The sequence below is a fragment of the Mercenaria mercenaria genome, chromosome 14, assembly GCF_021730395.1.
Source record: "Mercenaria mercenaria strain notata chromosome 14, MADL_Memer_1, whole genome shotgun sequence".
Lineage (NCBI taxonomy): Eukaryota > Metazoa > Mollusca > Bivalvia > Venerida > Veneridae > Mercenaria > Mercenaria mercenaria.
This window is the reverse complement of record NC_069374.1, coordinates 62760922-62774249: the sequence shown is the minus strand read 5'-3', so window position 1 is coordinate 62774249 and position 13328 is coordinate 62760922. Positions and strand designations below refer to the sequence as shown.

General features: G+C 35.4%; 1 protein-coding gene across 1 annotated transcript; it reads left to right on the top strand.

The window, feature by feature from the left end:
* Positions 1–326: 326 nt before the first annotated feature.
* Positions 327–10682, top strand: LOC123527918 (aggrecan core protein-like). Its single transcript, XM_053522670.1, has 8 exons — positions 327–576; positions 5708–5927; positions 6260–6332; positions 6795–7370; positions 7612–7718; positions 8207–8390; positions 9764–9958; positions 10611–10682. Coding segments are annotated over exons 1-8 (1383 nt in total). The 5' UTR covers positions 327–574; the 3' UTR covers positions 10637–10682.
* The last annotated feature ends 2646 nt before the right edge of the window (positions 10683–13328 follow it).

Sequence of the window (13328 nt, the reverse complement as noted above, 5' to 3'; positions counted from 1 at the left end):
TTCTTTTTACTTTTAAGATCTAAGAAAAGCCAGTAATAAAATATACAAGTGTATCTGATTAAAATGTAGAAACCTTACATTAATTTATGCCTTATAATTATCTGTAGCATAATGATAGATACATATTGCCAAACAAACCGAAATCGTTGGGCTTCAAAATGCAGATTTCTGAAACCTTGCGTTAATACCAGCCACAAGGAATATGCCACACATGGAAAGCGTAAAAAAGTAGAAAAGTTGTTACTTTTTACTTGCAGCTCATGTGATCGTTTGTTCATTCATAAACCGGCGGGCAATTTTTCTCGACATTCAAGTGACCGGCGGGTCCCGGGTTGGTTGAAACGAATAGGCCCAGCATTTTAAAGAATTTCATAATTATACGCATTTAAATATTCAGATTGATTGTTTATGAATAGAGAGGCTTTGTTTGGCTAGTAAGTTAAGCATGACTCGATTACATCGGAATATGTACAATTTCTACAATTTGACCTGTGCTACAAATAGCTATAGTTTTGTGAAGTGTTGGACAACGTGATAAGATAACCTGATATTTCATTTCTACATGGAGTAAAACATGTTAGTATGCATACAAATGTATTCACTTCTGTCATATAAAAGTTTAAAATACGATCTTTTCTATGTTAGAAAATATATAATCATAATGTGCATACTGATGTATATGCCTTTACATGTGAACTGACAACAATAGCCAAATCTGGAAATCAGGAGCAAACCAAGACTTAGTGCATCTCGGCTAGCTTTGTAAAGTGTATTGTGAGGTTATGTTTACATTTTTGGTAATCTCCATGTTCCTTTGTAAAATTTGATACATTTTTGAGAATCTTTGTTTTATCTTTCATATTATTAGCTTTGAATTTATATGGTTTTTCATTACCTTTCAAACACGAATGAAATGGGCTGAAGAATGATTGTTCCAAGATCTCCCAACATATTTCTGCTTCCTGTTTTGCATACGCCGTTTTTGCCTGGTAATATCCATAGTGACTGTCCTTTTATGTCACTCTTTCAAATACGTGCCGCTGCACTGTTGCATAGTATTCCAGGACTTTATGGTCACGAATTGGTATTGGTATTTTATTGACTTGTTCTTAGCCTAAACGTGATAACTACCGAAAGAGTGCGTTCTTGGTTGCAAGCTTTTCTTATGTATTGAGGTATGACAAACACGTTATATCCAAATGTTCAAATGGCGTAAATGACGTCCACTTCTTATTATTTAGCATATAAAATATACGAACAGATTGGCGTGTCAGGTTTCATTATATGTAACAATAGTATGAAACTGCGTATTCACGTTAAGTACTGACATTGGCCAGGGTATTTTGAACAGAAGCAAAGGGTTATGTAATATATTAGTATTCAAGTGAATGGTACAGGAACAAAATCACGGAAGACATATCTGAATTTAAGACCGACATTCTAGTAGTTTGGTGTTTAGTAGTATTTAATTATATGGCGATTCTATTTCAGACAAATTTCCATTTGTTTTGTTTTACACTATGTGGCAATGTTATTTCATGATAACCATAAATACCTTTTGTATTACACTGAGCAATCATTCTATTTTAGGTCGACTTTAAGCACTAATGATAATACACTCTGTGGTGATTCCTTATTAGACTGGCATCTTATATTTTCTACCAATTTAAAGCATCATTGCAGGCAAATCCGCAGCATAATTACATAGTAACTGCGCTTTGTGGTAACTCAATGTTAGGCCAGTCTTCAGCAATAGCAACAGTTACACTATTAGTTCTGGCGACCATAACGTAACGTATTCTGATGTCCGCGTCTATTAAGTTATGACGTAACCCTATTCGTTTACTTAACCAGGTCGAACCGCAACGCAACATCTGCGCACTGACTCTCGTGAGGAACTGACGACGTCGTGAGACGTTCCTAGCACTTGGTTAATTTTGAATATCAGGATCAGCATTTTTTCATTGAATGAATTAAATTGGCTTATAAATATAAGCATTTAACAAAGGTCATAAAAACATACCGTAGAAAGTTTAAATTCACAAATATTTCCATAATTAACAATTCTTTAACGCTAGTGTTGAGTACCTCTGTCATGCGACAACTGTGTGGTGAGCAAAACATTGCAGACAGAAGAACCGATTTGAAACTTTTGTGTATAATTCGTTTTCAACTGGTGTTGCGTGGTTCATTTTATGTAGGATCAAACGAAAGCTGGATTAAATATATATTAAAGTAAAAGGTGAGTCTGTGGCATTTGATTTGATGACATTATAGCGTGACAGATTTCTGACACGATTTCTGGTTAGGTATCAATATGGGACTCATTTCAGATCAGAGATCTGTGACAGCATATAACACCTCTGAGGCTTAATTGCTTTAGCTATTACACTATATGCTGACTATAATATGAATTAAGGCACCGCCTAGCATGGGGATTTATCTTTTTTATAGCCACTTACAAAGAAATATTCAACACTCAAAAGGAAGTGAAACTTCGCTCCAAACAGTGAAGTTTACAATTAGTGTCATCATACCTCTTACAGCGAATATCATACTTTGCAAAATTTACGAGAAGCCGTAACGGTGAAGTCATTCACAGCGTTCTCGCTCTGTTTTAAAAGTGTATTTTCAGTTGTATGTACAGTTTTCATTACGAAAAGATGTAAAAGAATCATGTTGGCGCGATTTATGAATTTCTGTGACTGATTCGGGGTGCTCGGATGTTCATGCAGACAACCAGTCTGCGGTGTGTACATAAACCGGAACAGGAAAACATCGAAAGAATTGCCTCAGTATATGCAGACAACAAAGACGAATAACTATATACGGACGTTACCGTCTCGAGGATTTTCATCCCCGGCGCTTCGCGCCGTGGATAAATTCCCTGCTAACAATTACACTATATGGTGCGTGTGTCAGGTCAGTCTTTAGAATTATTGGCATGAAGGCAGTAATTCGCCGGATATGCCTCCGTGGTCGAATGTAGTCCATATCAATATATAGTGCAATGTTCCCGCCCAATAAATGCCACTTTCATGGTAGATATAAGCTTTATTTATGCATATTTGTAAAGAGGAATGCCTGCGAGTGATTTTAAGCTACGTTATATACTTCAAAAGTTGAGTCGAAGCTGTTTGGTAAAGTGAAAGTGAAAGTCGGTATTTTCTGAATATTAGCATTTTCATCACGTGTCTCACGTGGCCATGGTTTCATCGCGTTATTGTCAACCCTATATTGTTTTCTTTTTGATATTTTATGTTTGCCTTCAAGACAAGGTAGTCTCGCAGCAGGTGAGGTGCTAGAAATGCTGATACAATATGTTATAAATTGTAAGTTACACAGAGAAAATAGTAGCGGGGGCATTTAATACCTTCTATCTTATAGCATATTCACTTTGTGGTGACGCTAACACTGGCACTTACACAGTAAAATGACTCTAGTTCATGCCAATTTTTATCATTATCATTATCATTAACCACTTTGTGGTTCCATGCATTAACATTATCAGTCATTGAATTTTGTGGAAACTCTATTTCATGCCGCCAGTCTTTAGCAGTATCAGTACCTACACTTTGTGTTGAATCTATTTCATGCCAGTGTTGAGCATTATCAGTAACTGCACTTTGTGTTGACTCTATTTCATACAGCCTTTAGCATTATCAGTAACTACACTTTGTCGTGATTCTATGTCAGGTCGGTCGCCAGTCTTTAGCACTATCAGTAATTGTACTTTGTACTTGTACTCTATTTCATGCAAGTTTTTGCGAGAAGGTATTTCAAAACCCGTTTTTATGGGGATGTGGTTTACAAACTTCTTAAGATCTTGGGTCATGGTAATTTTCCAACTGTATTTGGTAAAATTATAAAAGTGGTTACGACCTTACTGTTTTGAGACATACCGCATGTTTAGTGTTCAACCCGTTTACAGTTGGACAATACGCTTCCCTCTTCGATTGTGTCTGACGGAAGAGGGAGAGGACTCTATGATAAGCATTTTTTAAATCTCACCAGGACTGAACTGTTTTGATATCTGTCTTCTGGCCTGTTTCGTCGGGCCCTTAAGAGTGTTTTTCCCAATGCTGTGTCTTCTGCAAAGGCATTGAGTACATACGTTTATGGTTCTAAAGGTTTGCTTTTTATATAATTATACAGGAGCATTTTTGTGTTTTACATGCCATGCCTTTTTGTTTCCACTACGTGTGTTAGAGATTCACCTGGCGGGGATTACTTTTATATACACTGTCAGGTGTCTTTGGAACATGGTGGGGGTAAGACTGAGGTTGGGTGCGTACCATAAACCGGTTTAAGCTCCCCAGTGGTGGTTTTGCCACTGACCGTTCCAAGGCGGGCCCCACTGTATTCCTTTGTTTGTTCGTTCTGTCTTAGTGTGTCTGCTTTGTGTGAGAGTGTGTGTTAGTGTGTTTGCTTTATGTAGGAGTGTGTGTATTTTGTTCGTGTGCGCGTCCGCGTGCTGGGTTAACATTTGTGGTGGTGCGTTCTTGGAACGGCGCATTCTCTGTTTGATATTTATCCTTGATTTGTTTTAGCATTATCAGTAACTACACTCTATTTTTTGTCAGGGTTTAGCATTATCAGTAACTACACTTTGTGTTGACTCTATTTTATGTCAGGGTTTTGAAGTATCAGTAACTACACTTTGTGTAGACTCTATTTCATGCCAGTGTTTAGCATTATCAGTAACTACACTTTGTGTTGACTCTATTTTATGACAGTGTTCAGCATTATCAGTAACTACACTTTATGTTGACTATTTCATGTCAGTGTTTAGCATTATCACTAACTACACTCTGTGCTAATTCTATTTCATGCCAGTGTTTAGTATTATCAGTAACTACACTTTGTGGTGATTCTATGTTAGGTCGGTCGCCAGTATCGTCAGTAACTGCATTTTGTGTTGACTGTATTTTATGTAAATCTTTAGCTTTACCAGTAACTTACGTTCGTGGTGATTCTAATTCAGACAAATCCATAGCATTATCAGCAAGTAAACCTTGTGTTGACGCTATTATATTGCCAATCTTTAGCATTATCAGCAACTGCACTTTGAGGTGACTCTACTTTATGCCAATCTTTAGCATTATCAATAGTTGCATTTTGGAGTGATTCTAATTTATATCATCCTTCGGTATTATCAGTAACTACATTTTGTGATGATATGTTTGAGGACAGTTTTTGGCAAGACCAACAGTAACGCTATATGATGACTCTCTTTCATGTTCGTTTTTCATCAATAAATGCGCTTAACGATGACTCAGTTTCAGGCCAGTCTTAAGCAGTACTGGCAATCGCACTGTTTGACACTCTATCAGACTAATCGTTAGTATTACCGGTAATTGTAATTTGTAGTGACTCAATTTCAGGTCGGTGCTTAGCATTATTAGTAATTCCACTTTGTGCCGACACGATTTCAGGTCAGTTCTTAGCATTATCAGTAATTTCACTTTGTGGTGATTACTTTTTAGGCCAGTTGTCATCATCGTATTACACTCTGTTTTAACATTTTTTGTAGTCCAGCCTTGTCTTCTGCACTGCATGATATTATTCTATTTAAGGGTACTTTCCAGCATTATAGGTAACGTATATCATAATTTGGTTTCATTTCAGGCCAATGGTATAACACTACATGTATGTATTTCAGGTAACCAATATTGTCAGGACTAACTATATAATGTTTCTGTTTAAGGCTAATCTTCAGCATTATTGGCATAACACTATGTGTTCTCAGTTTGAATGTATATGCCGAATACAACTGCTTGTGTAATTACCGTGTGGAGACTGAAATGCATGGCGCACCATCTGAAAACTCTAGTCCGGTCGGGTACATGTACGAATTCGACTGTAAACCTGCTGTATCTACTAACAAATTGGAAGAAACATGGTTTGCAATCATGAATGAACATTTAGTAAGAATCGTATTAAAAACTTAAACATGACTGAACATTTAGTAAGAATTGTATTAAATACTTAAACATGCAGTCGTTGAAAACATACCTATTCATTTGTCTAAATTGATTAAACGACATACGTTTGAAGTTTTGCTTTAAATAGCGAAATCTTTCACTCTTACCGTTTGTATATCATAAAAACAGAGAAAGAAAAACAGCAAACAAATGTACCTTTATCGAAATGAAATGTGTTCATGAAGACTTAAATATTGTGACTAATATGCTTAGCACGTGGCGTTCGTCCGAAATTCAGAAATGATAAACATTGAGATAATGTTTCTCTCTTGAAGACGGCGTATGTGAAGACAGACAGTGGACTGCAAATGCAAGTCTGTCCCGGGAGTATCCCAGAGGAAGATAAATGTAAGTGGATGTTGCTTTTTAACGGTAAACGAATAAACATAGCATGTACCTATCAATTTTTCAATGTTTTTGTATTGTTATTCTGTTCAACATAAAGTCGTGTGCGTGATAAATGCCTATCTAATCATCAATTTGTTTAAATATATTTTTATTTCAGTAATGCATGACATGCAGCGAATATTGACAAAATAGACGTTAAGGTATTTAACAAAAAGCTATGTCAGCCTACGGTTGTCCTCTCCTTACAATGAATTAAATTTTAATAGTCTGCGTAGTCTAGATAAAATTACAATGCAAGATACCGAAACATAATGTTAAATTATGGGGGTATATGCATAGCCGGTACTCCCTCATTGATAGTATGTTACAGTAGTATGCAATTGTCCAATATATCAATATTCAACCAATCATATTTTTAGCATTATGTCTAAATTTATCACTATCCATCAATCCTAAATTTAGTGTTTACCTCAACAAAACAGACAAGCACGAGCACAACAACGACATCGAAACCGACAACGACAAGCACTACCAAAACTACACTAAAGCCGTCAACGACAAGCACTACCACACCTACACTAAAGCCGTCAACGACAAACACTACCACAACAACACCAAAGCCGTCAACGTCAAACACTACCACAACGACGCCAAAACCGACAACGACAAGCACTACCACAACGAAACCAAAGCGAATTACCACAACTACGACACCGAAGCCGACAACCATAACTTCGACACCGAAACCGACAACAACAATGACTACTACTACGACGCCGAAACCAACAACAACAAGAACAACCAAACAGAAAACTTCTGGCACACATTCTACGACTGCCAGAACAAAACATACATGTACAACTTCAGGATGGTCGACTACATCGGACTGGTTATTTAATTCCACCCAGGAACACACACAGCACTTTGGCCCTTACACCACCAAGAAACACCACATCATTTTCACACAGCACTGGCTACGTACCAATGGAAATCATCAACACCTATTCACCATTCACCTCCTACACAAACCTCATCTTAGTAAGAGACTTTGTATCTGCTCAATATTATATATTTACAATCATACAGAACTTAAGTATGATAATGAAACATTGATAACAGTAAGAGTAAATGAGGGACTATTTCGAAAAATGATTGTTTACACAACCAGACAAACGGTAACCAAACGCAGATGTAATGGATTTGTAAAATCTCAATAGTCAGAATTATGTATAAGTCCGTCAGTTGTTTTGAAAAATCATTTTCTCTTTCTGTATTTCAGCTCACGGTAATTTAAACTTATGCCCAGGCATCCTGATAAGGTCAAAAGACGCAAAATGGCTGAGACAATTTAAAAGTCATTGCTACGAGCTTGTCCACAATTCTAAGGTACAATTCTGAATATTCTATAAATGTTTATAATATATTAGATAAAAGTTCGGCCAAGCAACAGACTATACCCTTATTAATATACACCCTTTTTCTGTTTTCAGTAAATAAAATACATTTAAGTTGGATTGATACTGTTCAAATATTATCTCTACTGTTAGTGGTTTTTAATATTGAAAAGGAAACAGAACACGCCAATCGTTTTGCCGCTTGATCAACGTTTGTTCCAATATCAGCAGGACTCATTTGTCCAAAAGTTTAGCCGGGTGTTAAACCACCGCGAGTTAAATTATTGAATGGCTTCCTGGTCAGTAAGTGTTTTATTACATGACTTAAGAAATTAGTGTTCACATATTTATTTTGAAAGTTTACTTATTAGCCCAGTACACATGTGTCAAGTACAGAACAAAGTAGGGACCGGCGAATAATATGTACTAAACTCCTTCGTATATTAAACAGTTTATTTCAAGAAGTATTATTTTTATTAGAACTGGTACGATGCGGAGACGGACTGCTGGAATAGGCTTGGACATGGTGGGGAGCTTCTAGAAATCTACACCGAGGACATCCAGAATTTTATTATGAATTTTCTCCGTGAAGTTGGAAACCATCGCTTTTTATGGATTGGCTTACAAGACATTGACAGAGAAGAACATTTTGCTTGGGACTCTGGTAACAATGCAGATACTGCATTTAGTTCATATTTTTTATGCAGACGGGTCTTGGTGTCCAATACCAGTTTGAGTGCTAGGCAAATACATGTTAGTCATATTAATGTCAAAGAGCAAGATAAACAGAAGGCGAGTTTGCATGTAAAATTGTCTTTGAATTAATTTGGGATTTTCCTCCCGAAGCAGTTTCAGCATTTTACCATTATGATAACAGACTGTGTTCAGCTGTAAAGTGTTTTATAAAATACAAGGCGTTTGTAAAGATACATATCCCGAAAACCAGTTTGCGATAGACGAATTAAACATTTAAAATTCTTACAAAATTATTCAACCAAAGTCTAGTATTAAACAACGTCAAACAAGATAAAATGCAAGTACAAGGAGATAGTTTTACAAATTACAAGGTCAGCACCAATTCCCAACTAAGTCAGAATTATGTTAAAATCATTTGACGTCTGTTCACTTCAACATGTACATGATGGACCTACACACATTTGATATTACTCCAAGTATATTTACATAAAATAGAGCTGACGTACGTAGCTAGATCTATTTCAGAGTACAAAATAAACTGAACAGAAAAATGGGGTCTTATATATTTTGTTATTGCAAAATTACAAAAAAATCATACTGGTCTGTCCTGGTATAACTATTCACACACAAATCGAGCTTGCCTTTACTAAATACAACATGATCTAGCTTTGTTCTACCTATGATATAAAAAATACAACCGCATTGAAATTTAAACAAAAATCAGCATTAATTTTGACCCCTGGCTACCCAAAGCAAAATGTTCGTCTTCATAGACATGCCTCGCCATTACACGCGCTAATCCTTGTAGTACTGTTAGACCTGAATACTTTTTCTACCTCACTATCTACGCGCTCTACAATCTATTCAAAGTTCATAAACTACCGGAATGAAAAGTAACTACCATGAACATTAAATACAATGTAACTGCTTGTAAATTCGTCCTTTATAATAAAGGGAGTCATATAGATATATTGATAAATATATTTTGATAAACATTATTACAGCTTAAATAAATTCCACCACATGTGATATTGTTTGCTTCTATTATGCTCATGAAAGAACATGACTGTATAGTATATTTCTGAAATTATATTAATTTGATACAATCATCGCACAGGGGATTGTTTTGCTCAAAGAAATTATAAACAATATACTGACAGTAGATAAAAATCAACAAACAGATATCCGCACAGGTTGGCAACTATTTTTAGTGTTAGTTAGTATGTAAAATATCATCAATAGAGATTGTTAATTATGTATAGTAACAAATAAATAACAAATACATAACGACAAAAGAAGTCGGTAAATATATCATAGTGGTTATAATGTTTGGTTATTCAGGAGTCAGATTGACCTACTCAAATTGGAATCCAAACAGGAAGAACAATCATCTTCAGCATAAACACGAGGACTGTGTAATGCTGCAGAACAATGGTCTCTGGGATGATTCGCTGTGTTCTCATGATGACTTACAGCGACGTTTTCTTGTGAATGCCAACAACGTAAACGTGCGTCGTCCCTACATCTGTCAATATCGTAAGTTGAGTTTGAAATATTACAAAACATTCCATGAAATAGGTCCCTAGTTCCAGAATGATAAGATTTATTCAATTCTATACGCGGCATTTTAAGTTTAGCTTGATTAATCAGCTTACGTATTTCTGAATGTCAGAATTGTTCAATTGTGGCTGTAAATTCAGCTTGATTATTTTACCTCTAACTTGGGGAGCCTTCACTTTTTGCCATCCAGTGCTCTCAAATCAAAAAGTAAAGAATTAATGATAATCTATCTGTTAAGAATAAGACAAGTTATATACACAATTGAGCCGTGCCATGAGAAAACCAACATAGTGGCTTTGCGACCAGCATGGATCCAGACCAGCCTGCGCATCCGCGCAGTCTGGTCAGGATCCATGCTGTTCGCTGACAGTATCTTTAATTCCAATAGGCTTTGAAAGCGAACAGCATGGATCCTGGCCAGACTGCGCGGATGCGCAGGCTGGTCTGGATCCATGCTGGTCGCAAAGCCACTATGTTGGTTTTCTCATGGCGCGGCACATATGGATACTGTTGTCATAATAACAAGTTCCTAAGGCCTTCATTATAATACAGCTATGGACACTTTTCAACTCAGAGTACAGAGTAGTGAACTGCATTAAAATGATCATGTTTTTTATTTTAATTTCAGCAACCCACAATTCCCACCATGGATGAATTACATTTTGATGTATGCTCTAAAAATTAAAGACACTGAAACTAACTCACCTTAGATTTTTATAAACCGTATTTTGATTTCTTAAAGTGCTCTGTCTCCATTAAGAAAAAAGGGAGATTCTTTTGTACCAGTTTGTTTGTCCTGAAAGCCTCAGTTGCTCAAGAAAACGAACACATAATTTGTGAAATGCTCTATGTCCACTGTTAAAATATATCGTTTACAGACAAATTGCTTTATCTCCAAGTCTTGGTGTACTGCAATGTTAAAATAGGCTTAGAGAACTGCAGTGTTAAAATAATGGCGGCATCCATACTTACCAATCATGCACCTAAAGTAATCACGTCATATTATGTCTTTGTAGAAGAGTGTCCTATGTCCATATAGCTTGATCGGGAATTGCTCAAAATCGCTTTAAAGACAATGCAATTTTGCCGTTTTGTCTTCCAAATGGTCAATATTCTTTTCTTTAATCTTTTTAATTTGCTCTGTGTACAAAATAAAACTGTGACTTTGCAGAGAAATGAAAATAAAATGTTATACAAGTCTTACAAGATCAGGATCTACAAAATCACAGACTGAAACAAATGTTTTCGTCATTTCTCCCTTTGTTGGATTATGGAAAATAACAGAATTGGCATCGTTCCATTTAGGCGACAAACTTTCCACTAAGACATATTTCCTGCGAGTAGTGATGGAACACGGAACAACTCCATTGATATATTAACATGTCTGTTCTATAACATTAGTATAATACAAATATTTACCAATTGCGTCATGTAAAAGTACTTAAGGTATTGGACCCCTAGTACTAATGTTTAAAAAATGGCATTGGCTTTGTATATTCTTAAAGTTGACCATGTTTCACACCGTGTTGCAAATTTTAAACAACTTTTACCGTGCCGTTTTTTTTTGTAAATTTTGTATAATTTATGGTATTTCCTCACTCTCAAGAAGAGACAAATTTCTATGTGATGGCTACTATCTAAAACGTTTGCAGAGAATTCATTACAGCATTAATTTTGATAAATGAAACATCAAACTATTGTTAAACAATTATAAAACATAAAATAAAACTGTAAAATCATTTTTTCTATGGTGCCTCAAGTAAACATATTTAATGAGACAGAATTCTAACTCCAACATTGAAAAATTAAGGTCGAATCCTGTGGGTCTGTTTTGAATTTTGCTCACCTCATTCGAAAAAACCTTGGGGCAATAGTAAAACCTACCTGCATTTCTTCCACAATATGTAATCTAAAGAATGAAGGCAAAATAGAGAACTTTTACGGCACATAACTCAGTATCTTTAAAGACTTCTAACTCTACCCTTCCTGATTCAGAGGTAAATTCACATTGAACAGCAAAAAATCGCTTATAAAACGAAAATTTTCCACTTTTGTACAATGCATACATAATTAGTCTTGAAAGAAGTAAAAACGTACTAGAAAAAAGGAAAATATGGAGAAAAAAATTTGGTCCCAGTGGGGTTTGAACATACGCCCCTTGAAAATTGCAGTCAAAGAAGGTTTATGGTAGGAATTGAATACTCTTCAAAAAGGGGAGCTACTCTATTACGGGTCCAATACCTTAAATGCTATTTTTTTCTTCGAAACAAATATTCAACATTCATATTAGTTTTATACATTTTAATGGCAAATGTTCAAATTCTTGATCTATGTATAAAAACAATAACTACTACTCCGGTAGCACCTATAGAGTGGTCTTAGTAAAAGTTTAACTATCTCACCGTAGGAATAACTCCATGCAATAGATTCAAATGTTTATGTGTTTGTTGTTATCAACATTTGTATTGATATCCGACAGGGACAGTTTATTTACACCGGCATGTAGTATGGATGTGTATTTGTTTTTGCATTGTGACACATGGATTTTGAAAACGACAACCTTTCAGACCAGTTTAAGATAAACCATAAGTCGCAAAATATGTGACCTGGTTAATGGAATTGCGAAAGCAGCATTTTTAATAATCATTTGTTTGATTGTTATGTTGAACATACTTTTCTTCTTTTATCTATAATTTCGTGCAAACTACTGACTGCAACAAAGACGTGGAGAAAAATTATTCTGTCATAAAACATGGTCTTTATTGCAAGTTGTTGGTTTGTTTTAAAAGTTTCGTTATTGCTTCAAAATCTTTGTAAAGTTCAAAAATATCTTATCTGTTAACTGTGTATTTGATAAGAATTAACGTCCAGTCAGAATTTATTATCGGGGGATAAAAAGCGTAATGCTATTTCAATATCGACGGTTTGTCTGTAAGGAATATAATTATGCACCATTAAGAAAATGTAAACGATGACATTTTATGAAGTGAATTATGAATGTCAAATAGAAAATGTAACGGTTTGTACATCAGCAAAACTTACTTGAAACTTACTCAGTTACACTTTTTTTATCTGTGGTACTTATTACTTAAAATTCCGAGGAAAATCAGATCAAGATAAAAATGGCTTCAATGTTACAAACTGTTTAGCGCTTGTTTGCTCAATTAAGAGAAAAAGGAAAAAACTTTAGTCTAAAATAAAATCCACCTCTGGGGATAATAGGTATTGGACAAAAATATCTGACACGAAGAAACACTTTTTACAAAATTCTTTCCACCAGAGGTGCGGGTTTATGATTATTTTGTAGCATAAACAAGGTTGCAAGATTTGTGACTACGCTATTTTA